General features: G+C 43.2%; 1 protein-coding gene across 1 annotated transcript in view; it reads right to left on the minus strand.

Moving 5' to 3' along the window:
• LOC137435747 (copine-4-like) overlaps positions 1-25,887 on the minus strand; it is a 354,102-nt gene that overhangs the window by 56,562 nt on the left and 271,653 nt on the right. The window contains exons 13-15 of the mRNA XM_078785105.1: positions 16,365-16,419; positions 12,461-12,512; positions 11,587-11,720 (exon numbers count right to left, since the gene is read on the minus strand). Coding sequence (XP_078641231.1) covers positions 11,587-11,720; positions 12,461-12,512; positions 16,365-16,419 — 241 coding nt within the window. The remainder of the gene's footprint in view (positions 1-11,586; positions 11,721-12,460; positions 12,513-16,364; positions 16,420-25,887) is intronic.

A 25,887-nucleotide genomic window follows, 5' to 3' on the forward strand; every position in this document is an offset into this window, starting at 1 on the left:
AAATGAGATATATTTAGAAATTATTTTTCCACAAAGGAGTGTCTGTGGTGAAATATAAATGTTAACAATCAACTCAGAATCATGAAAAACCCTTATTTGACCCCTCATAAGTTACTTAAGGGCCGATTTAAAAAAATAAAAATTCTCGAAAATAATTTTTCGGTACCCGAATTCAACAGCTTTTTTTCTGGGTTTCCCACGGGAGTTGACCTTCAACATTTTAACACATGTTATTACACACCTTTACAAACATATTGGTGAAGAAATTTTTTGGTAACAATTTAGTTAACAGATTTTCATATGTTTCCCTTACTATTAATATTATGACATATCTCTGTTTGAAGTAATGATTTGAGAAAGCTTCGCATTGATTTAAGTGGAGTCGTACTTTGGCACCACAATGCATATGTATATCAACATGAACAAAACTTTATGAATTATGTTGTACCTATTAGTTATTTACAATACTGTTCATTTCTATAATTGTATTACTATGCCCCCTGTGGTGTCTGAACAATAGCGGACATGGATTTGTCTACCCCCCCCCCCCCCCATTGGGGGAAATCGGGGGAAGACCCTCTCGTGGACAGGCCGTCACTGCTCCTATGGTTTGGCAGCGAGTGCCCTGGAAGTTGTGGTGGAAAGAGTGGCATTTCTATATGTAGGAGAAGTACATGCTCAGTAGATGTCGCCCCCATAACTCAGATGGCAGAGTGCGGGTACAGTTCACAAGGGGACTTGAGTTTGATTCCCAGTCTGGGTGTGCAATTTTCCCACATATACCCAATATGTATATATTATGTTGGAACCCATCTGTGGATCGGTCCCATCGGCCGATGGGTCTGACCCATCTGTGGATGCACGAGAAATGACAATGCAGACCCATCGGCCGATGGGTCTGCGCCATCTGCGGATGTGCTGTTCACCTTGAAGGAATGTGTTTACAGAATGGTGCTCTTCAATCAAATGGAGCGACATTATCTTATTTTTATCTTATCGACAAACGGTTATCGACAAACCACATGTCACGGACTGCTTTATAAACATTTATGACATCAATTGCTTATTTTTAGGTTCAAATAAACATACTCATCCACCATTGAGGCATACACATTCCTTCAAGGTGAACAACACATCCGCAGATGGCGCAGACCCATCGGCCGATGAGTCTGCATTGTCATTTCTCGTGCATCCACAGATGGGTCAGACCCATCGGCCGATGGGACCGATCCACAGATGGGTTCCAACATATATATATATATATATATATAATATATATATATATATATATATGTATATACGTATATATATATATAATATATATATATATATATATATATATATATATATATATGTATATATATATATATATATATATATATATATATATATATATATATATATATATATATATATATATATATATATCATATATATATATATATATATATATATATATATATATATATATATATATATATATATATATATATCATATATATATACACTAGCTTGGCTCCGCTCGCTGCGCTCGCCTCACCAAGCGTCGTTACTGGGGAACGAACTTATTTTAGCTGAGGATAATGACTGTACCTGAGTTGCTGTGTTGTCATGATTTACACCAATCATAATACAAACAATTATTTTGCACAAATTTATTTGTTGTGTTTGTGATATTACATTTATAAAAGCAATTTAGGTTGAATGTTTTTTTTTTCAAGAAAGAACCCCTCAGCATATACATAGGGGAGGGGTAGGTGCAGACTGGAAATTTGGGACGATTACACCTCACCACCACATAATTCAAAACACCTCACCACTAAGTAATTCAAAACACCTCACCACCAAGTAATTCAAAACACCTCACCACCAAGTAATTCAAAACGCCTCACCACCAAGTAATTCAAAACACCTCACCACCAAGTAATTCAAAACACCTCACAGCCATAAAACACGTAATAAAAACACCTCACCACCACGAAATTAAAAACACCTCACAGCCACGAAATTAAAAACACCTCACAGCCATAAAACACATAATAAAAACACCTCACTACCACGAAATTAAAAACACCTCACAGCCATAAAACACATAAAAAAACACCTCACCACCACAAAATTAAAAACCCCTCACAGCCACGAAATTAAAAACACCTCACAGCCACGAAATTAAAAACACCTCACAGCCATAAAATACGTAATAAAAACACCTCACCACCACGAAATTAAAAACCCCTCACAGCCACGAAATTAAAAACACCTCACAGCCATAAAACACATAATAAAAACACCTCACCACCACAAAATTAAAAACACCTCACAGCTATAAAACACGTAATAAAAACACCTCACAGCCACGAAATGAAAAACACCTCACCACCACGTCATTTATAAACACCTCACCACCAAGTAATTCAAAACATCTCACCACCACATAATTCCAAACACCTCATCACCAACTAATTCAAAACACCTCACCACCACATAATTAAAAACACCTCACCACCATGTAATTATAAATACCTCACCACCACGTAATTCAAAACACCTCACCACCACATAATTCAAAATACCTCACCACCACGTCATTTAAAAACACCTCACCACCACATAATTCAAAATACCTCACCACCACGCGATTCAAAACCACCACAACGTTATTAAAAACACTTCACAACCACGGAAACAAAAGTTTGAGGGAGTCGTTAAGTGACAACACAGACACTGCCCAGATGTGTAGTTATATAGATAAATGACTGTACCCAAGTTGCTGTTTTGTCATGGTTTAAACCAATCATAATTCAAACAATTTTTTGCACAAAAATATTTGTAATATACGTGATATCACATTTTATAAACCATTGAAGTTGAAAGTAAAAATTCCCAAAAAAATTCCAAAAATAAATAAAAATAAAAATTGGAAATTTTTCCAAAAAATACCCTTAGGACATACCGACGGGAGAGATATGTGCATACCAGAAGTTTGGTACGATTTCACAAAAGTTTGAGAAAGTAGTTCAGTGACAAGACAAGACAACACAACACAACACAAGACAGACACTGCACACATACATATATACCGCTATTCGTGGTTCCGTTATTTGCGAATTCCGCATATTCGTGGGTGATAAAATGCGACCTGTTTCTCTATTCGCGTAAAAGTGTCCCGAGAATTTGTGGGGTTTTTTTATATTAGTGGCCGTGTTCCGCGAAATCGCGTTCTTCCTATTCGCGGCCGTGTTCTGCAAATTCGCGGTTTTTCAGTGGCATTGAAACAATGCCACGGCATACATTCGTGGGATTTTCATTGACCCTTCGCTGATTATCGTAGACATTCTCTGGATTTGCCTCACCAATTGCGGATTTTGCCTCACCATTCCCGGTTTGGTACTCCCTATTCAGGATTTTTGCGACTCCTTTGCGAGGAGTCGAGGATCCTACTCCCCTTTTTGCGAGGATCCTACTTTGCGAGGATCCTACTCCCCTTTTTCCATTGAAACAATGCCCCGCTATTCGCGGTTTCGCTATTCACGGATGTTCCAGGAACGTATCCCCCCGTGAATAGCGGGGTCCCACACAACAACAACAACAACAACATGCATTTTAAGGCCATTTTCCCTGCTAGAGCGGGGGTTAGCCTTGCGGTCCCCATGACAATCCTCTACATCCCGCCCCATCCTCTGCAACCCTCCCCGCCAACCCCCCACCCGCACCCCTTCCCCAGCCAAGTATCTCCCAGTCCTCCCCAACCAGCCACCCCCATCCCCCCTCAACAAACAACCAAACCATTTCAACCCATTCCTCCCCACAGCATCAACCACAGGCTCCACCCCCACCATCCCTCGCAACCCACCATCCGTCCTCCTCTCCCCCAACGACACTCCGCACAGCCACCAAACCACCCGCACCCCCACCCCCTCCAGCCCTCGCCGCCGCTCCACGCTCACCACCCACACCTCGCTCCCACAAACCACAACACCCCCCACACATGCAGCACACCCCCCTCCCCAGCCCCAACGACACTCCCCTACCCACCAGCATGCCACCCAGACCCCAAAACCTCCTCCATGCACATCCCACTCCAGCAACCGCCGCCAAGACCCATCCACCCCCTCCACCCAGCACGTCCCCGAGGCAGCAAAACGCCCCCACACCCTCCAGCGCCACGCCGCCCCCAAGATCCAACCCAACATCCCCTCCACCTGCAGCCCTCTCCGCGCACACCCCACACCCGAATGCAGCCGCCACACCGGTCAATGACCCTCCCAGACCACCACACCTTTGATGAACCCACCCAGCGCACACCGCACACTGAATGGAGCCCACTCCAACACCCCCCACCCCCCGCAAACAGCAAACGGCCACCCCCAGCCCCCTCTAACCCACCACACGCTCCACCACCCGCCATCACCCCCGTCCTTCCGACACCCACCCTCAGACCCCCGTCTCCACACATTCCCTCCATCTGCCAATCCCCTCCTTCAGTCCATCCATACTTTCCGCAACCAACACCAGACCATCCGCACACAACAACTCCCACTGCAAACCCCCCTCCACGCCGCGAGCCAGCACCCCCACCACAGTCACAAACAGCAGCGGACCCAGCACCGACCCCTGATGCACTCCCACCCCCACCCCAAACCCACCACCGTTCCCGTCCCTCGTCCCCACAGCCGCGCGCGCCCTCCTGCTCACCGCCATCACCACTCCGATCAACCACCCCTCCACTCCCAACGTCCTCAACGCCCATGCCAATACCCCGCGTGGAACCCCATCGAATGCCCCCTCCAGACCAGCAAACCCAAGAAACAACCCCCTCCTCCCCCCCCCATGCACCCCCCCCCCGCCGCAACCGCCTCACAACAAAGAGCGCGTCTGTCGTTCCTCCCCCCGGCACAAATCCAAACTGCACCCCGTCGATCCTCACCCTCCTCCTCACCCTCCCCTCCAACACCCCCCCCAACACCCTCACTCCATGCTCCAACAACCCCATCGCTCGGTACGAGCCACACTCCAGAGGGCCAACCCCCCAACCCCCCCCCCCCCCTCTGCACCGCGGGGTCCCACGGTATATATATATATATATATATATATATATATATATATATATATATATATATATATATATATATATATATATATATATATATATATATATATATATATATATATATATATACACACCCACACAGTACACGGTGCCCATCAAGTTATTGTGCAACTTTGAACTTTTATAACTGTTATGTACACATGATATAAAAACCATCTGTAACTGACCCATGAAAGCATCATTCATAAAGTTTTGGTCATGTTAACGTTGTTGTTATTGCTATTGTGAAATCCACAATTCCCCTGGGTTTCTCGACGAGTTGACATTTTCTGATGAGGCAACTTCTACATCAGTGGTAAAATATCAACCACCACAAGTACCACATTTCAGGGACAGAAAACCAATTCATGAAATGTCTACGATCACAAATGCTATTCATTAAATTACTCAGCAGCAACTGGAGATTGTTTTCAACAAGTTGGAAATCTGATTGAAAAATGTATTATAAAAGTTGGTGGTTATTTTGAAGTGTAAAAATTTGAACTTTTTTGAGTAAAAGCTTTATGAATTATGCTTTCGTGCACCGTTTATAGTTCGTTCATATCGTGTACACATCAAAACTTGTAAAAGTTCAAATTTGCGCATGGACTTTATGGACGCCATGCATATATCAAGCAAGCAATGTGACAACAGCTGTGACCAATAGTCACTGTTGACTACTCCTTCATATCCTAATTTCATGTTACATCATCATGTTTTATGTTTATCACATAAAACTTTAAAAATCACACAGACTTTATAGTTTTGTTTCACTTGTTTGTTTTCATTTGTGTGCAATGGCGGCTAAAGAACTTTAGAATGTGTTGGTCCAACTCCAATTAATATGGCCTCGTCTCGAGAGGTATGCACACTTGCCTCTAAGCTAAGCTGTCTTGCCTGGATTGAAATCTCAACTCAGCTATAAGCTGTCATCCTGGTGTCTCCCAGGCAATGATTAATCAGTGTGTGCCGTCCATCGGATGGACCTAAAACTGGGAATCCCATCTGCCGGCATTAGCTGATGGACGTTAAAGATCACATGGTAGTCAGGTTCACTATGTCAATAAATTATATTTCGTTCAAAATCATGGTAGATTAGCAAACCTATACATTTTTGGAAAGGTTATAGCATAAGGAAACTAAAAATCAATGTTTACATTTGGAGAGATACCTGTATGGCGGCCATTTTGGATTTTCAAAATGGCCACTGTAAAATACATATTTTGTTCTATTTCTGCCTCTAATTACCCTAAAAACTTTTAAATATATACTAAACCTATATTTTCAGGGACAAGGAATCCAATGAAAGTATCAAATTAGTGCTATGGGGAATGGTAAGACACGAATCAAAGGTTTTGAATTGCAAAATACTGTCTTTATATTCGCGATAAGTTGCATAATCAAATACATGTTATCATTTTGTACAGGCAGTTAATAACATCAAAATGTGTCACAATAATTCATATCACCAAACATACACAGGCAGTCAGCAAAATCATATATACACATGCAGTCAGTATAACTTCGCATCTACACAGGCAGTCAATGACAAAATATACACAGGCAGTCAATGGCATCAAACATACACGATTACAGAATATGCCATTTAGAGTTCGTCATCACTGTCCTGTGTGTCGTATCCGACAATATAGTCCGCATCGTTTTCACAGTCCGTTCCACACAAGCAAAGGTCGGTCAAATTGATTGGCAAATCGAATTGGTCGAATGGTCGAATGGTCGATCGAAGCAATTGGTCGAATGGTCGAATTGGTCGAATGGAATTGGTCGAATGGTCGAATTGGTCGAATTGGTCGAATCGAATTGGTCGGAATTGGCAAATGTAAACATTGATTTTCAGATTTTCCATGTAATAACGTTTCCAAAAATGTATAGGTTTGCTAATCTACCATGATTTTGAACGAAAAAACATCGTGAACCTGACTATGGTGTCCTTCGTGAAATGTAGACGAGCTATCACCAGCACCATGAACAAATTCCAAATTCATGCCCTAACTTCCTGAGCCAGAGTGGCAACCTGTCCAGGATTGTAGCCTCGTAACTGCCTTGGCAGCACCAATGCTCTGCATAGGGCATGGCACATGTCTGCAAATGGAATTGAAAATTTACCACGACCTTAATCCAAATGGCACCAGTACAGGTGACTGATGCAAAACAAGGGGTGAAGTAATACAACATAACAAGGGGGTGAATGACATTCAATGCAAACATGTCAATGGTGAACTTCACCAACTGGGAAAATCTCAAAGCCAAGCTGATGTGATTTGAATGTTGGCTGTGTGTTCAGACAAAGAATATTCCTTTGATGGTTTGGAAGCTTTGCGTATTTGATCGACGGGGCAGATTTATATAATTCATTTTATTTTCATTGCTGAATGGCTTTTTAAAAATTATAATGCCAATTGTTATGTACTAAATGTACATACGTACTAAATGTACTAAATGTAAAGTACTAAATGTCTGGGATACCATTGGCCACTATAACTACTCTACGTTACATCAAATTTTTGGTGCAGCAGGATGCGACTATTTTTTTTTTATACAAGAGTGAGGCTCATGGAAGAACAAGGTTGAACTGACAGTTGGAAAGCAGGGCAATCGCTCGGCACAATCAGCAGGAGAATGAATGAACAGGAAAGAAAAGCGAAAGAAGTGAAGGAACCACTGAAACCACCAAGTAAGCGTGTTGGGTTAGGAATAGATCATGGGAGTCATGAAGATCATGAGTCTGGATGTGTGATGACAACAGATGGTGGTGCCTGCTTGAAGCCCTAGAGGGAAGAGTGGGAAAGAATGGCGTCTGGAATGTGGTGCCATCATCAGGATAAGAGGACCAAAGGAGTTGAAGTGTACAGTCACCTTGAATTTTGGAAGTATAACCAGGTGGGGGTTACTAGAAGAACACACATCCTGGAGTTGCTGGGGAGGGTCAGATGACTGGGATAGCAGGATAGCAGACCACGATCCTGCCTGCAATGTCAAAGATATAAACCTTGCACCTCGGCCTCATCATGGGAGATTACAATAATATTGACACCTTCAGATTTCACAGAATCCAGGAGAGACATAATGTGAAGCTGGAGCACCAGCCAATAGGGGAGAGCAGTACTTAATTGAGCTATGGCAGAAAGGCCTTGTAGACTGTAAGTAGCTCTGATTTCCCAAGGAAAGACTTAGATTGTTGCAGACCAGATCAGTGGCTGGCTTTGGAGGCCAGATTTGCTATGTGGTTGTCCCAGTAGAGACCTTGTCTGATGATGAGGCCGATAAGTTCAAGAGACTGAATCTCTTCTAATGGCTGACCATGGAAATAGACCAGTGGGTTAGTTTAATGATCCTTCTGGAGTGACAGGGTGAGAGAGTGAGATTTTCCAGGCTTGAAGGACATGTTCCATTCATCACACCAGCATGTCATCAATTCCAGGTAGGCAGAAAGTGACGCAGCTGCAGTGGGATGGTGGTACTGCACAACACAATGTGGCGTCATCTGCAAAAAGGAAGAGAGGATTTTCCAGAATGTTGGAGAGGTCATTTATGTAGATGAGGAACAAGATGGGCCCAACACAATGCCTTAGGGAACTCCAGCCTCAACTGTGAGAGGGGAAGAAGGGGTTCCATTGATAGCAACCAACATGTTGACTGTATGAGTAGATTAAGTCAGAAATCCAAGAATGAAGGTGGCCTTGTGTGCCACAGGCAGAGAGCTTGGCAAGCAAATCAAGATGCCAAAGTGTGCGCTTAATACCTGAAACATGTCTAAGGGGAGTGTCCTAACCTCTTGATTGAGATTTAGGGCCTCCAACCATGTTCTGTTTATCTATCCCCTCTGAGTGACTCCAAAGGCACTCACAATGTGTCATGAGCAATTCCATAGCTGAGAAATAACCTTGTAGAAGTCATTGTTCCATTGCATGTCGCTGAAACAGCTCTTAACCACATTAGAAATATAAAAATTTCGTCAGAGTTTGGAAACACAATGACCTATTCCTTTTTAAAATACTGTGGGATATTTAATGTCCTTAAGCAAATGCTAACAAATGGGACAGCAGGTTTGACATGTCTTCGGAATGATGACACATTCATTAACACATCTGCGTACCAAGCACTAGGGTGGCAGTTATTATTCTGACCATAAAAGAGCCTAGATGAGAGAGCTAACCCTCTAGCCGGCCTGATATTTGACGGAAGGTGGCAGGAATTTGTCACTTGTTCAGGATGCCGGTGATAACTCACCTAATCTTTGCAAAAGACACTATGGGACCAATGCCCAGACACAAACTAATGTTTTCAGGTGGGACACTCATCTTAACGTCCATCCAAGTGACGGAACACTCAATGATGCAACATCCGGCAAGTGATTCACCAATCTGAAAGTTATAATTGGGTCGTGAATCAAACCTAGACTAGATAGCACAAAAGCACTACACCTCTGCACGATCGCATTAGACTAACAAAGTTATACCACAATGAAAAAGCAAGTCGTGCTGTAATAATGCTTTTAAATACTAGGGCATGCCCGTACTATATATATATCTAAAATTATATCCCCCCCCCCCCCTCTATTTACATGAAATGGTTTGGTCCAAAGCGAACGGCTTGCGAGTGGTGACAATCCCCCCCCCTCTATTTACATGAAATGGTTTGGTCCAAAGCGAACGGCTTGCGAGTACGGTGTTTTTTATCGGACCCGTGGAATTATAGATAGTAGTTTTAATTAGTTTTAAAACATAGTTTAACGGCAACATAGTTTTCCAACGTGAAATAAATGAATACGCTCTCAAATGTGCCGTCCGAGGCAGAGTGTGTTCGCCACGTTCGGCACACGCGATAGCTCGCTGCTCTCTGATTGGTTGAATCGTTTTTTGGACATAGCTCGGTAAGTAATTGTCCGATTAATATGAAACCTTGAAAAGGCACATCCTCGGGTCCCCAGCAATATACCTGGCAAGTTTAAAGTATATCGGACCCGTGGTTGTCGAGAAACAGCGGTCACAGACAAACAAACAAACAAACAAACAAACACACATACAGAGATTACTGGAATTATAGATAGATTATCGCATGCGCTGGTACTTACCCCATGGTACTGCCCACAACACACTTGATAAGTGCACAACTTAAACCATTTCATGAGGTCTCGGCAAGATCTCAGGAAGTATTGCCTTTGGGAAGATACAATTATAAAGGGTGTCCACAAATTATCATTCCAAATTCAAACTGTAATAAAAAATTGTTGAAAAGGGATAAAAAGAGGTTGTTTGCTGCATCTGAAAAAGCGTTTCGAAAAGTTTTGTTATCTCTTTTTCGTTTTCAGGTATCTCATGTGACACATGATGTTACATTCACTGCAAATGGGGTCCCCACAAAAAAGCACATTGTGTTGCCTGGTTTTTAGAGACCAAATCAGCTGCAAAGGTACAACAAAGCCTCCACATGACAAATATAAGGCAGCTGGTCCAAAACGTTAATGCATCCTACAGTGGAATGGGCAGACCGGCTAAGCACAATTATTGGTGAGGATGTTGAACACGTCCGTGAGTCGTTCTAGCACAGTCCCCAAAAGTCCAATATGGATTCTGATGACGATGATCTTGACAAATCCAGACAAACTTTGACAAACGCCCTTTCACATGCAACAAACGCCCTTTCACAACACAGTCCCCCTGTGCTGTCTTTCCCTCGCAGTCCCCCTGTGCTGTCTTTCCCTCGTGGTCCCCCTGTGCTGTCTTTCCCTCGTGGTCCCCCTGTACTGTCTTTCCCTCGTAGTCCCCCTGTGCTGTCTTTCCCTCGTGGTCCCCCTGTGCTGTCTTTCCCTCGCGGTCCCTCTGTGCTGTCTTTCCCTCGTGGTCCCCCTGTACTGTCTTTCCCTCGCAGTCCCCCTGTGCTGTCTTTCCCTCGCGGTCCCCCTGTGCTGTCTTTCCCTCATGGTCCCCCTGTACTGTCTTTCCCTCGCGGTCCCCCTGTGCTGTCTTTCCCTCGTGGTCCCCCCCTGTGCTGTCTTTCCCTCGCGGTCCCTCTGTGCTGTCTTTCCCTCGCGGTCCCCCTGTACTGTCTTTCCCTCGCGGTCCCCCTGTACTGTCTTTCCCTCGTGGTTGTCAGCTCTTTCACGAGCCTCGATTCAGTATACAAAAAAACAAACAAAAAAAAACCCGCATTATTATATCCCTTTTAATTTTTATTTATTTATTACAGTTTAAAAGTAGAAAGGTAATTTGTGGACACATGTGCATGTATCATGCTAACCCCACAGTCATGGATACAATTGCACACATTGTTGCCAGGAAAGGCAGACAAAGCATTTGCTCTCCTTTAAATAGCATATTTATTTGAAATTTCACAGTAAAACTTTTACGATCAAACATTTTTAGATATTAACTTCGATTGTGGCAACAACACATTTAAAAATACACATTCAACGAAGTTGTTGAGCTAACAAATATAACCTGGTACAAATTGATGTTGAAAAAGAGTGAACTCACTGAAGCGAGCTCTGTCTGCTCCTCCTCAGCTGCCCACTTTGCCAATTTGCTGATGATAGGTGCAATGTTGGTCGGCCCATACAGCTGAATTTGAGGCAGGCAGTTTTGATAAGCCTCAACCACTCCTTGGATCCCTGTGTGTACAGAGTTAGCCATACTCTATTCAATCACATGCGATATCCATCACAAAAACAGGTATCTCGAGAATTACCTGTTACCCATGTGAATAGCAAAACAGGAAGTTGCCCTTTCAAGGCAGTTGAAATTTTGACACATAATAAGTGTAATACATAGAGTTTCCATCCATCCATACTAAAAGAGTCTGCACGACCAGAAAGTATTAGTATCTAAGCAAAAATGGTGAGCTTTGGGTGACCTAAAAAGATCAGTGGATTAGTTGTTACATTTCTTTTAAAAAGTGGATCATATGTTGTAGGTTTACTTGATTAATTATATCTTACAAAAAAGTCTCATGAAATGCGATGAGAATCTCATCCAATTTCTATCAGATTTCATGACAAATCATTGAGTTTTTTTTGCAAGGACGACCTTTATAGTCTTAAGATCTTCTTCGCAGGAAGTGTGTTGCCTTCTACAATCGCAGCAGTTCATGAACTCAATAACTGATTGACGACTAATACAGAAAGGATCAATGTTCAGTTTCCTGCAACTACTTTTGAAATGCCAACTTTAGGTTGACTAATGAACTTCCGTCCAAGGTTAGGTCCAATTCAATTATATCGAAATATATACCAAGGCGTTATATGCACTTTTCCATAAACTACAGCAATAGATTGATGGAACGGGACAAATGAGTGTGAGCAAGAATGATTGGGTCTAAAATTGAAACGACAGAGATGGTTGGGAAACTCACCTTCACACTCAACATTATCGTTGATGAAGTTGATGGGGAAATCATGAGACACCTGTAAGAAACATAAAAATATTCATCGTATTGTTCATATTTCTCCATCAGCAAATTAGCTCAGGTTACGAATAATATATGGTCCCTTTTCACTAAATTCGTGATTGTTATCTAACTAATCATGATACATACTCAACAGGGATCAGGTCACTAGTTGAGTAACAAAGGCTGTCTCCATAGTGTCCTGTGATCACACCTTGATTATATTCACTTTTTTGTATATGGCTTATTGTGCACAAAATCCACTTCATGTGAAGGATCAAATAGCATTGTCTTGAGTAGGATAAAGCAAAGCAATTAAAGACGAGAAAATTGGGCCAATTAAGGCAGAATAGTGAACTAACCCATGTACATTGAACCCAATGGCAAGAAGTTTGAATTTGCTTTTGGACTTATGGTACTGGCCCAAAATCAAAAGCCAAATACTATTCTCGGTAATTACCCTGCGCTCGCAAAGCGAAAACTGCGGTTAAGCATTCATTTACATTCGTATGTGTCCGCATTTCAGTAAAGTAAAGTGTGTGCCATGTCAGCATTTTAAAAATTCATTTTCTCGGCAACCGTTGGTCCGATTGACATGAAATTTTCACCATAGGAGAGCCTCCTCCTGTAGAATATTTTAATGATAATCATGATGTCATAGGGCATGTGTTACAGGCGCCATCTTGGAAAAACGTTACACCTCTATATCTCCCAAACCGCTCAATGGAAAAAATGGAAACATGGCTCATTGCCAAGTACTCACCATGGGTAATAAGATATGTTGATGATGATGTCATCGGTGGCTTAAAAATGACATCATAATTCGACAAGTACAACACTTGATCTGAGCAGTATGAAAAAAAAAATTCCTCTGCAACTGTTAGTCTGATTGGCACGAAATATTCAGAATATGAGCGGTTCCTCCTGTGGAATTTTTTAAATGATAATTATGACGTCATATGTCATGTGGTACAGGCGCCATCTTGGGAAAATCGAAAAAAGGTTGCACCTCTATATCTCCGAAACCGCTCCATGGAAAAAAACTGAAACATGGCTCATTGTCAAGTACTCCGCTTGGGGAATAGATATGTTAATGATGATGTCATCGCTACTTTAATTATGACGTCATAATTCGACAAGTACAACGCTTGATTCGATCAGTATGAATTTTTATCCCTGCAATTCTTCGTCCGATTAACACGAAATTTTCACCATAGGAGGGTCTCCTCCTGTAGAATATTTCAATGATTATTAAGACGTCATAGGTCACGTGGTACAGGCACTATCTTTGAAAAACTTCGCACCTCTATATCTCTGAAACCACTCCATGGAAAAAATTGAGAACTGGCTCTTTGTCACCGACTCGCCTTGGGGAATAAGATATGTTAATGGATGTCATCTGTGCCTTCATTATGACGTCATAATTCGACAAATACAACACTTATCAATCTGATCATTATCAATTTTCTTTCAGCAACTGTTGGTCTGATGGACACGAAATTTTCACCATAGGAGCGCCTCCTCCTTTCGAATATTTTAATGATAATCATGATGTCATAGGGCATGTGTTACAGGCGCCATCTTGGAAAAAAAAACGTTGCAGATCTATATCTCCAAAACCGCTATATGGAAAAAATTGAAACGTGGCTCATTGTAAATAACCCCATATGGGGATTAGGTGTTGTTAACGATGACGTCATTGGTGACATAATTATGACATCATAATTCGATTCGACATAAACGGAAGCCTTTCCTCAGTGAGAGACACATGAAAGCCCGCTTGGAGTTTGCAAAAAAGCACCTAAAGGATTCTCAGACTGTGAGAAACAAGATTCTGTGGTCTGATGAAACCAAGATTGAACTGTTTGGCTTCCGTCTGGCCACTCTGCCATAAAGCCCAGATCGGTGGAGTGTTGCAGGGATGGTTGTCCTTCTGGAAGTTTCTCCCATCTCCACACAGGATCTCTGGAGCTCAGCCAGAGTGACCATCGGGTTCTTGGACACCTCTCTTACCAAGGCCCTTCTCCCCCGATTGCTCAGTTTGGCCGGGCGGCCAGCTCTAGGAAGAGTCCTGGTTGTTCCAAACTTCTTCCATTTAAGAATTATGGAGGCCACTGTGCTCTTGGGAACCTTCAATGCAGCAGAGATTTTTATTTGTAGGCTTCCCCAGATCTGTGCCTCGACACAATCCTGTCTCTGAGCTCTGCAGGTAGTTCGTTCGACCTCATGGCTTGGTTTTTGCTCCGATATGCATTGTCAGCTGTGAGACCTTATATAGACAGGTGTGTGCCTTTCCAAATCATGTCCAATCAATTGAATTTACCACAGGTGGACTCCAATCAAGGTGTAGAAACATCTCAAAGATGATCAAGAGAAATGGGAGGCACCTGAGCTAAATTTCTAGTGTCATAGCAAAGGGTATGAATACTTATATCAATGTGATATTTCAGTTTTTTCTTTTTAATAAATTTGCAAAACTTTCTAAAATCCTGTTTTCTCTTTGTCCTTATGGGGTATTGAGTGTAGATTGATGAGGGAAAAAATGAATTTAAACGATTTCAGCATCAGGCTGAAACATAACAAAATGTGAAAAAAGTGAAGGGGTCTGAATACTTTCTGAATGCACTGTATATATATATATATATATATATATATATATATATATATATATATATATATATATATATGTTACCTGCACCTTCTTTGCATAAAAAATTGATGACACCTCAATGCTCAACTTGGCTTTAGCCCCTGTCCCCATTTTTTGGATAAAGTAATATTGCGGATTCTATATGCGCCATTCCCTCGAAATGATTGCAGAGCCATCTCTTCACTTGATCTCTTTGCAATGCCATCTATTCATGTGGATGAACTCTACCCATGGACTTGAAGCACATCTTCTCTTATTCAGAGCAATGATGTCTCATGAAACATTCACCTGCTTTGGTGACATTTACTCCACTATCTCAAAACTTTCAAATGAATGCCTTTTATTGGATGTCCTAATCCCCACTAAGGCGCAGTCTCGTCAATCCAGCAGACAATGCTGTCGAGGAAAGATCCTTTTCGACTGCCTGTTGTATAATAATCTGGCTACGGTGTCATCGAATAAGTCTGGCACGTACAAAATCAGACGTCTCAACGACTTGGTAATACCGACTGTTCACAAGGAACATACTGATGTTGTTGAATTGGTGTCTGTCACTAATGAGATTTATTTCGCTGAATGAAACCCGAAAAATCAATTTTGGCAAATCCTCTACACTGGGCTTCGAATCAGGCAAATGAAGATGTAACTGCAAAGACAGGGACACAGATGACAGCTTTTTTCGATGTCATGGGGATAACATCATACTAAAGTGTTTTCCAAAACAATATATTCCTGAATAATGGACTTTCTCGTGTGAATAATTGGCAATGTTGAGCTAAGATTTATTTATTTTCATTTTTAAGATTAATGCTTTATGAACGTGCACTCACAGTGAGATGTTCCACGGCTTCGAAGGAATGCTGTACTGTACCACAAATACAGTGTTTCTTTTTTTTGCAAATGCATACATCACTGAGGTTAAATTACGAATGTCTGCTCGTTGCATCATCATAAAGGTGTGCTTTGCGCATTCATCAGGAAATTGGCACAAGGGAATGCTGATTTGAAAAGACACCAAGGGAACTCAAATGCAGACCAGGTAATGCTAGCAGACAGGACAGCCAGCTTAATATCCCCTCGGAAGGACTATGCACTCATTGATTCAACGTCATGCTTGAGGAGCACAGCCATCATGCCAGCCCCATACAACGATGGTTCTACGTCACTTCTTCATCGGCACAGTGGCACTGAATGGGTGAGGCGAGTACAATGACATCTCACCGTGTAATCAGGTGGAATTTTGGCTCCAAAGCCGAATGCAGGAAACATCTTGTCGCTGGAAATGGGAAGAACAAACAATTATTACTTACCTAATTGAAAATTTTAACATCAATGAAAAAGGAATTTCTTTAAATTAGGTATTCATACAAAATTCATCATGGCAAAAATCATCACTCAGACACCTGTGCTTGTAATGGAAAGGTGAGGGGGTTGGGGAACTCTCCACAGCACTGCTTCATTAACCTCCATCCAAAGAAAGAACGATTTATACAATAGTTAGAGGGTTTTTAGAAACATTTGAATCCTCAACTCAACATTGATGATCATCCGACCAAAAGTGAAGGGACACAATTTTATTTGCAATTCATACCAAACTACGTTCACCATTAACTTATCTTGCATGCATTGCCACCGATGTTGTTGGGGCAGATGAGCCAATTTCCCTTTAGATATATATATTTAGATATATACGTATATATACAGTCATGTGAAAAAGTAAGTACACCCCATGTAAAGTTTTGACTTTTTCAACATATTTCAACATACAGCTCATTGATCTTCATTTCAACAATATTGACAGATAAAGGTGATATAATATAACAAATATCATGAAACATTTACATTTTGTAGTCCATTGTATAATTTAAATAAACATAAATGCAAATTTCGCATGTGGAAAAAGTAAGTACACCCCATGTAAAGTTTTGACTTTTTCAACATATTTCAACATACAGCTCTTTGATCTTCATTTCAACAATATTGATAGATAAAGGTGATATAATATAACAAATATCATGAAACATTTACATTTTGTAGTCCATTGTATAATTTAAATAAACATAAATGCAAATTTCGCATGTGGAAAAAGTAAGTACACCCCATGTAAAGTTTTGACTTTTTCAACATATTGCAACATACAGCTCATTGATCTTCATTTCAACAATATTGACAGATAAAGGTGATATAATCTATCTATAATTCCAGTAATCTCTGTGTGTGTGTGTGTGTGTGTGTATGTGTGTGTGTCTGTGTGTCTGTGTGTTTGTTTGTCTGTGACCGCTGTTTCTCGACAACCACGGGTCCGATATACTTGAAACTTGCCAGGTATATTGCTGGGGACCCGAGGATGTGCCTTTTCAAGGTTTCATATTAATCGGAGAAGTAGTTACCGAGCTATGTCCAAAAAACGATTCAACCAATCAGAGAGCAGCGAGTTATCACGTGTGCCGAACGTGGCGAACAGACTCTGCCTCGGACGGCACATTTGAGAGCGTATTCATTTATTTCACGTTGGCAAACTATGTTGCCGCTATGTTGGCGTTAAACTATGTTTTAAAACTAATTAAAACTAATTTGCAATTCTTTCGCTTTCCTGCGCGTTTGTGCACGCTACGGCGATTTCTTTACCAAACTCCGCAAGCCGTTCGCTTTGGACCAAACCATTTCATGTAAATAGAGGGGGGGGGGGGATTGTCACCGTACTCGCAAGCCGTTCGCTTTGGACCAAACCATTTCATGTAAATAGAGGGGGGGGATTGTCACCGTACTCGCAAGCGGTTCGCTTTGGCTTTGCGAATGGACCAAACCATTTCATGTAAATAGAGTGGGGGGAAATAATTTTAGATATATATATAGTACGGGCATGCCCTAGTATAACAAATATCATGAAACATTTACATTTTGTAGTCCATTGTATAACTTAAATAAACATAAATGCAAATTTCACATGTAGAAAAATTAAGTACACCCTTACATTTATCACTACTTCAAATACCTAAAATTAGAATCAGGTGCACCAGCTCAGGTGCATATGATTAGAACATCGTTAGAGAGGATCTTGAAGGAACCTGTCTTTTTAAACCTCAGACATTTAGTTTGGTTTGGTCTTTGATGTTGAAGTGTGCGGCGTCACCATGCCTAGATCAAAAGAGCTCTCTGAGGCCTTCAGAAAGTAGGTTATAGATGCCTACGAGTCTGGGAAGGGATTTAAAAAGATCTCCAAACAATTTGAAATCAATCACTCGACTGTCCACAAGATCATCTACAAGTTTTTTTTTTTGTTTTTTTTTGTATACAAGATCGAGGCTCGTGAAAGAGCGAACATTAATCACACAGAAAGACAAACCGACACATAGAACATATAACATCGGGAGCGGTAGACAAGATGGGGAGAGAGGGGGAAGGACACAAACACAACATTTGAGAGCAGGGACCGAGAGACATGGAGACATCGAGAGATCTGTGGGAGGGAGAGGGCTTTGGGGGGGGAGGCATGGGTAGGGGGGTGGGAGAGGTATAAAACATATGGACACTGCCAGGACTTCCAGGAAAGAAATTGGAATTTCAAACAAGGTGGATCTGGGGTGAATTAGCGGGGGTAGAAAAGATCAAGGTTTTGGATGGGGGAAGATAAGAGATGGTGGTGAACAGCTGTTTTAAAGACCTGGAGGGAGGAGTGGGATTGAAGCGAGTGTTGTAGGAGTTTGTTCCAAAGGCGGAAGAAAAGAGGAATGAAAGAGTGAAGGTGAGCAGAGAGCCGATATTTCGGCAGTTTAACCATCAGAGGGTTGCTGGCAGATCTTGTGCGACCTGTAGGAATATTTGGGGGACAGAGCACAGAGAGAGCTGGGGGAGCAAGGCCGGAGAGGAGTCGGTAGAAGACAGAAAGACCACCTACCTACCTGCGGTGAGGGAGTGAAAGGCCCTCAGAGATAGCTTCATCGCGGCAGATTCCAATGATTCTGAAAGCTTTGGTTTCAACAGCGTGAATCCGAGCTAGGTATGAGGCAGGAGCACCGGCCCATAGGGGAAAACAGTATTCCATTGAGCTGTGGATGAAAGCCTTGTATGTGGTGAGGAGCTCAGGTGTGCCTAGGAAGGACTTCGCATGACGGGGGATGCCCAGTCGGCGACTGGCTTTGGAGGCCAGCTTGGAAATGTGGTTTTCCCAAGAAAGATCATGGCAGATAGTGAGACCCAAAACCTTGAGCGACAGAACTTCTTGGAGAGGATTGTTGAGAAAGTAGATGGGAGGGTTGTCCAGTCGATCTTTTCGGAGAGACATAGTAAGAGTGTGAGATTTGTCAGGATTGAAAGACATGTTCCACTTGTTTGACCAGTCTGTGATTTTGTCCAGGTCTTCAGAGAGTGAGGAGGCTGCAGACTGCCATTCTGAGGGAAAAGGAATGGAGCGGCAGAGAGTGGAGTCATCAGCAAAGAGATAGAGAGGATTTTCCAGAAAGTCGGAGAGATCATTGATAAAGACCAGAAAAAGCTCAGGGCCCAGAACACTGCCTTGGGGAACTCCAGCCTGAACAGGAAGGGGAGATGAGAGAAATCCATTCAGGGCCACACGTTGACTACGCCCAGAGAGGAAGTCCGCAAGCAATGCATGGAGATTTCCATGGATACTATAGGATGAGAGTTTGGTGAGCAGAGTTGGGTGCCAGACTGTACCGAAGGCACGTGATATGTCAAGGGAGACAGCTCTGATTTCCTGTTTGGCATTGAGGACCTCCATCCATTGTTGAGACAGCAGAAGCAGCATGTCCAGAGTAGAGTGACCTGGTCTGAAACCAAATTGATGATCAGAGATCAAGCCATTGGAGAAGAGGAAAGATTTCATATCTGAAGCAATGATGGATTCCATGACTTTGCTGATAATTGGGAGCAGGCTGATTGGTCTGTCGTTGCAAGGATCTGTTTTTGCACCTTTTTTGTGTAAAGCGGTAATGTTTGCTGATTTCCAGGATGCTGGCAGATGACCTTGAGCAAAAGAGAGGGTGAAAAGAACAGAGAGAGGGTGAGATGGAGCGGCAGAGCAGGATTTTAGGACCCGTGGGCTGATGCCGTCTGGTCCAGTTGCAGAATCAGAGTCGAGGTTAGATAAAAACTCCTCCACCTTGTCAGGAGAGAAGGACACAGAGTCCAGGAGCAGTTGGGTTCGACTGGGAAAGGTGGGAACAGAGAGAGATGGGTTTGGGACTAAAGATTTTGAGGCAAACAGAGTTGAGGCATTCGGCTTTGTCACGTGCGATGTCAACTGTGTAGCCATTTGAGGTAAGGTAGGGGATGGAGGGGGAACAAACACCAGAAACAGATTTGACTAGACACCACCAGGATTTGGAGGAAGGAGACAGGTTTGAGAGTTCATTCTTGAGTGTGGAGAGATAGTGCTTCCTGGCACTCCTGAGGGTAGACACACACTTGTTCTGAGCTTGGTGGAAGGAAATGAGATTGCCTTCAGTTGGATTAGCCTTCCAAGAGGCAAAGGCAAGTTGTTTCAGGGCAACTGCCTCACCACAAGATTCAGTGTACCATGGACGGGAGGAAGGGTAAGACAACTGAAGACGAGATGGGATAAATCTGTGCATGAGAGAGAGCAGTTTGCTTTGGAAGAATTCCCAGGAAGAATTGATGTCAGAGGCAGTGGAGATGGGAGACCAATCCAGATGATTGATGGCTGCTTGAAGACCGTCCCAGTCGGCCTGAGTGAAATGCCAGACTCGTCGACGCTGAGGAGGCTCTCTGAGAATGGCCAGAGAGATGTCCACTTTGACAAGGATTTGACAAGGAAGTGGAGAAGATTCCAAACAACTACCAACTTGTTCAGGCCAGGCCACCCCAGCAAGTTCAGCCCGAGAGCAGACCGCAAGATGCTGAAAGAAGTCTCTAAGAATCCCAGAATGTCATCACGGGACCTACAGGTAGCTCTTGCCACTGTTGATGTCAAAGTGCACGAGTCTACCATTAGAAAGAGGCTGCACAAATTTGATATACATGGGAGGTGTGCCAGGAGGAAACCTTTGCTGTCGAGAAAGAACATCAGGGCAAGATTAAAGTTTGCCAATGAACACCTAGGCAAAGACCAGCACTTCTGGAACAATGTGCTCTGGACAGATGAGTCAAAGGTAGAGCTATTTGGCCACAGTACCAGAAGACATGTTTGACGAAAACCAAAGACAGCATTTGACCACAAGAACCTGATACCAACTGTAAAGCATGGTGGTGGAAATATTATGGTTTGGGGCAGCTTTGCTGCATCAGGGCCTGGGCAGCTCACCATCATATAATCCACTATGAATTCTTCATTGTACCAGAGGGCGCTTGAGGATAATGTGAGGTGATCTGTCGGAGAGTTGAAGCTCAACCGAAGGTGGATCTAGCAACATGACAATGACCCTAAACATACCAGTAAATCCACCAAGGAATGGCTGAAAAGAAAGAAAGGGAGGGTTCTGGAATGGCCAAGTCAAAGCCCGGATCTAAATCCCATCGAGATGTTGTGGGGGGATTTGAAACGAGCTGTGCATGCAAGAAACCCCTCAAACATCGCACAGCTGAAATAATTCTGCGTGGAGGAGTGGGCAAAAATTTCTCCCAGTCGATGTCAGAGACTGTAGACAGTTATAAGAAACGCCTACTTGAGGTTGTTTCTGCCAAAGGGGGAAATACCACCTATTAGAGCCAAGGGTGTACTTACTTTTTCCACATACGAAATTTGCATTTATGTTTATTTAAATTATACAATGGACTACAAAATGTAAATGTTTCATGATATTTGTTATATTATATCACCTTTATCTATCAATGTTGTTGAAATGAAGATCAAATAGCTGAATGTTGAAATATGTTGAAAAAGTCAAAACTTTACATGGGGTGAACTTACTTTTTCTTGTGACTGTATATATAATTATATATATATATATATACTGAAACGCAAAAGAAACTTACCACCTTTGAAACCTTTAAATATCAACAATAACACTGCGTGTAGTAAATGTGTGAACTTATTTTTGGACAATAGTGTCCTCACTGTCAGACAAAACGGTCACGGATGGTCACTTGAACCTTCAATGGTCACTTCATAGCACAGCTGTTGAACAGCCGTTTTGACTGTCAGTGATTAGCCAAGGGGTACGGGATGATTTTAATGAGCTGCACGTGATGTCTTTGATATTGGCTTTAAAAAGGCCAGTGCAAAATGGGCATTTTGACCGAAACATTTGACCATTTTGACCAACTTCAAAAAGACCGAAAACGCAAAAGAAACTAACCACCTTTGAAACCTTTAAATATCAACAATAACACTGCGTGTAGTAAATGTGTGAACTTATTTTTGGACAATAGTGTCCTCACTGTCAGACAAAATGGTCACGGATGGTCACTTGAACCTTCAATGGTCACTTCATAGCACAGCTGTTGAACAGCCGTTTTGACTGTCAGTGATTAGCCAAGGGGTATGGGATGATTTTAATGAGCTGCACGTGATGTCTTGATATTGGCTTTAAAAAGGCCAGTGCAAAATGGGCATTTTGACCGAAAAATTTGACCATTTTGACCATTTTGACCAACTTCAAAAAGACCGAAAACGCAAAAGAAACTTACCACTTGTTTGAAATGTAATAAAATTGTAACAGTTCAAAATAAAACAAACCAACAATTGCTAATTGAAACATTGGCATTTTATTGATGACACGTCAAGTTTTTGACCAAGATACACCATCTCATCAGTTTGTTCTACAGTACAGAACAGCACAGGGTGCAATGTCAGTCCCCTTTCAATAGCGTGTGTGTCCACCATTGTTTTGGATACAGGCAGTGCATCATCGGCGTATACTGCCTACCAGTTTTAGGATGGATTGCTGCTGGATTCTGTCCCACTCAGTCCTCAATGTCTGAAGCAGCTCTGCCCATGTCCTGGCCCTGCCAACTACGCGTCTCCCAAGCTCATCCCACTGGTGCTCTATGGGATTCAGGTCAGGGGAGAGCGCAGGCCACTGCATGGTGTTGATGTTCTCGCCTTGGAGAAATGCAGTGGTAAAGCGAGCAGCATGGGGACGAGCGTTGTCATGCTGAAAGGTTCTCAGTTCTGGGTGGTCTAGCAGGAATGGCAGCAGATGATGTCGCAGGATGTTATCCACATACCGCTGGGCGTTAAGATTCCCATCCACAACCACCAGTGGCGTCCTGTACCGGCCTGATATGGCGGCCCACACCATCACACTTGGGCCACCCCACCTGTTGGCTTGACGCACGCAACAATCGGCATATCGCTCGCCAGTTCTTCTCCAGACACGCTCACGCCCATCAGGACTGTCCACACAGAACCTTGACTCATCGCTGAAAGCGACCTCGTTCCACTGCGCCAAGGTCCACCGCTGATGCTGCTGGCACCATCTCTGTCGGTTGCGGCGATGGGCAGCCGTCATCACGGGGCCTCTGTATGGTATTCTGGCAGTCAGGCCATAGTCATGCAGTTGTCTTCGTGCAGTATCATTGGAGATCCGTGGGTTTGCACGCCCCGGAGTTTCTGCCGCAGTGCGGGATGCTGGACGGAATCGATCCCGCAGGTGACTTCGGACCATCTGCCTGTCCTGCCTTGCAGTGGTGACTCTTGGCCTCCCTGATCGAGGTCTGTCATCTGCAGAGTTGTGGAGGGTGTCTCTGTCCACCAGGGCCGATATCGTCTGGTGTGAACAGCCAAGGCGACGTGCCACCTCACGGTAGCTCAGTCCGCCTTGCAGCATGCCCAGGGCACGCTGCCGTTGATCCCTTGACAATCGTGGCATGTTGATTGAAATGCCCATTTTGCACTGGCCTTTTTAAAGCCAATATCAAGACATCGTGTGCAGCTCATTAAAATCATCCCGTACCCCTTGGCTAATCACTGACAGTCAAAACGGCTGTTCAACAGCTGTGCTATGAAGTGACCATTGAAGGTTCAAGTGACCATCCGTGACCGTTTTGTCTGACAGTAAGGACACTATTGTCCACAAATAAGTTCACACATTTACTACACGCAGTGTTATTGTTGATATTTAAAGGTTTCAAAGGTGGTAAGTTTCTTTTGCGTTTTCGGTCTTTTTGAAGTTGGTCAAAATGGTCAAATTTTTCGTTCAAAATGCCCATTTTGCACTGGCCTTTTTAAAGCCAATGTCAAGACATCACGTGCAGCTCATTAAAATTATCCCGTACCCCTTGGCTAATCACTGACAGTCAAAACGGCTGTTCAACAGCTGTGCTATGAAGTGACCATTGAAGGTTCAAGTGACCATCCGTGACCGTTTTGTCTGACAGTGAGGACACTATTGTCCACAAATAAGTTCACACATTTACTACACGCAGTGTTATTGTTGATATTTAAAGGTTTCAAAGGTGGTAAGTTTCTTTTGCGTTTCAGTATATATATATATATATATATATATATATATATATATATATATATATATATATATATATATATATATTGTTACGGACACGACTTATTGAGATGTTATGCTGGGCCGAGCGGAATGGCCGCCGTGTTCGCACAAGTTACCCGATTACACTCGAACGTTGGCCGAATCGCGCTATGCTAAATCAATGAAGGAAAGGACACAACGGCTGGGTTAAATGACACGACACCAGGGGTACAGTTCTCAAGACCTCCGGAGGAGGTTATAATATGGGTTTGCATAATGTTTAGATTACACGGACAAGAGGTACAGCACAGGAAGTTGGGCACTTAGACACGGTCTTATCTTAATTCCCGACAGACCACAGACAAACGGGACAAGACTGACTCACACAGGGATTGATGGCAGGGGAGGGCAGACAGTCGATGGCTCAAGGTGCACCTTGGCTCAGGGGCAGAATCGACCCGGTCCGGTCCAAAGAGGCGGGAGGTATCCAGCGCTTGGAGGTGGCGACTTCTCTCTCCAAGCTGGGGGCGCATCTGACGTCACCTCCGGTAAGTGGCTGCGTATATCCAGCGGGGAGTGACACGCCCTCGGCTCGTTAGCTCCGCCCCAGAAGGAATCGGTCCGCCGCTTCTTATTGGGTGCGGGGGGGTTACCGGGTTCCGCCCTTGACGAGGAGCTGACAGTCAGCCCCTGTGTGGTAACCCCGTCGGAGCACATGGTCAATGGCGGCTAACCAAGCCGGAGTGAGGACGCGCACTCCCCGCGCCGCTGTTGTTGTTGTTGGTGTTGTTGTTTCATGAGATGATGGGAGGATGCGGAGATGAGATTGTGGGGAGGTATTGGGAGGTCCTAAACTTACTACTGGTGCCATACAATCACATTCTGGTGCAACGAAGAGTCAGAATTAATGGAAACGAGTCCTTAACTGACATAGACTAAGAATAACTAGCAAGATGTCCTATAGTTGTCTACGTGAGATGCGGTGAACCTGGGCACGACATTTAATGGGGGAAAAAGGGGAAGGTCGGGGCTACAGAGTGTTGTTTACAGACAATGGGACTAGGGAATGGGGGATTGGGGAAAGTTGGGGAGTATTGGGGAAATAGGGGAATATTTACAAGCGGATATGGATGGAGGCCAAATCCCATATCCGCAACATTGCACCCTTCTCTACCTCGGGGCGTCCCGACCCGATAAATTTTTACCTACTTTAGTGTGGCACTCAGATGTAGTTCCCTCTACTATTAACTCTACCCTGAGTGCGACAGTTTTACAGATGTTCACAAATGAGTAAATATGTCCCCCTGCGACGTTGCACCCTTCTCCTCACAGAAACACAC

This window comes from Myxine glutinosa, chromosome 9 (genome assembly GCF_964187855.1).
Source record: "Myxine glutinosa chromosome 9, kmMyxGlut1.1, whole genome shotgun sequence".
NCBI classification, from domain to species: domain Eukaryota; kingdom Metazoa; phylum Chordata; class Myxini; order Myxiniformes; family Myxinidae; genus Myxine; species Myxine glutinosa.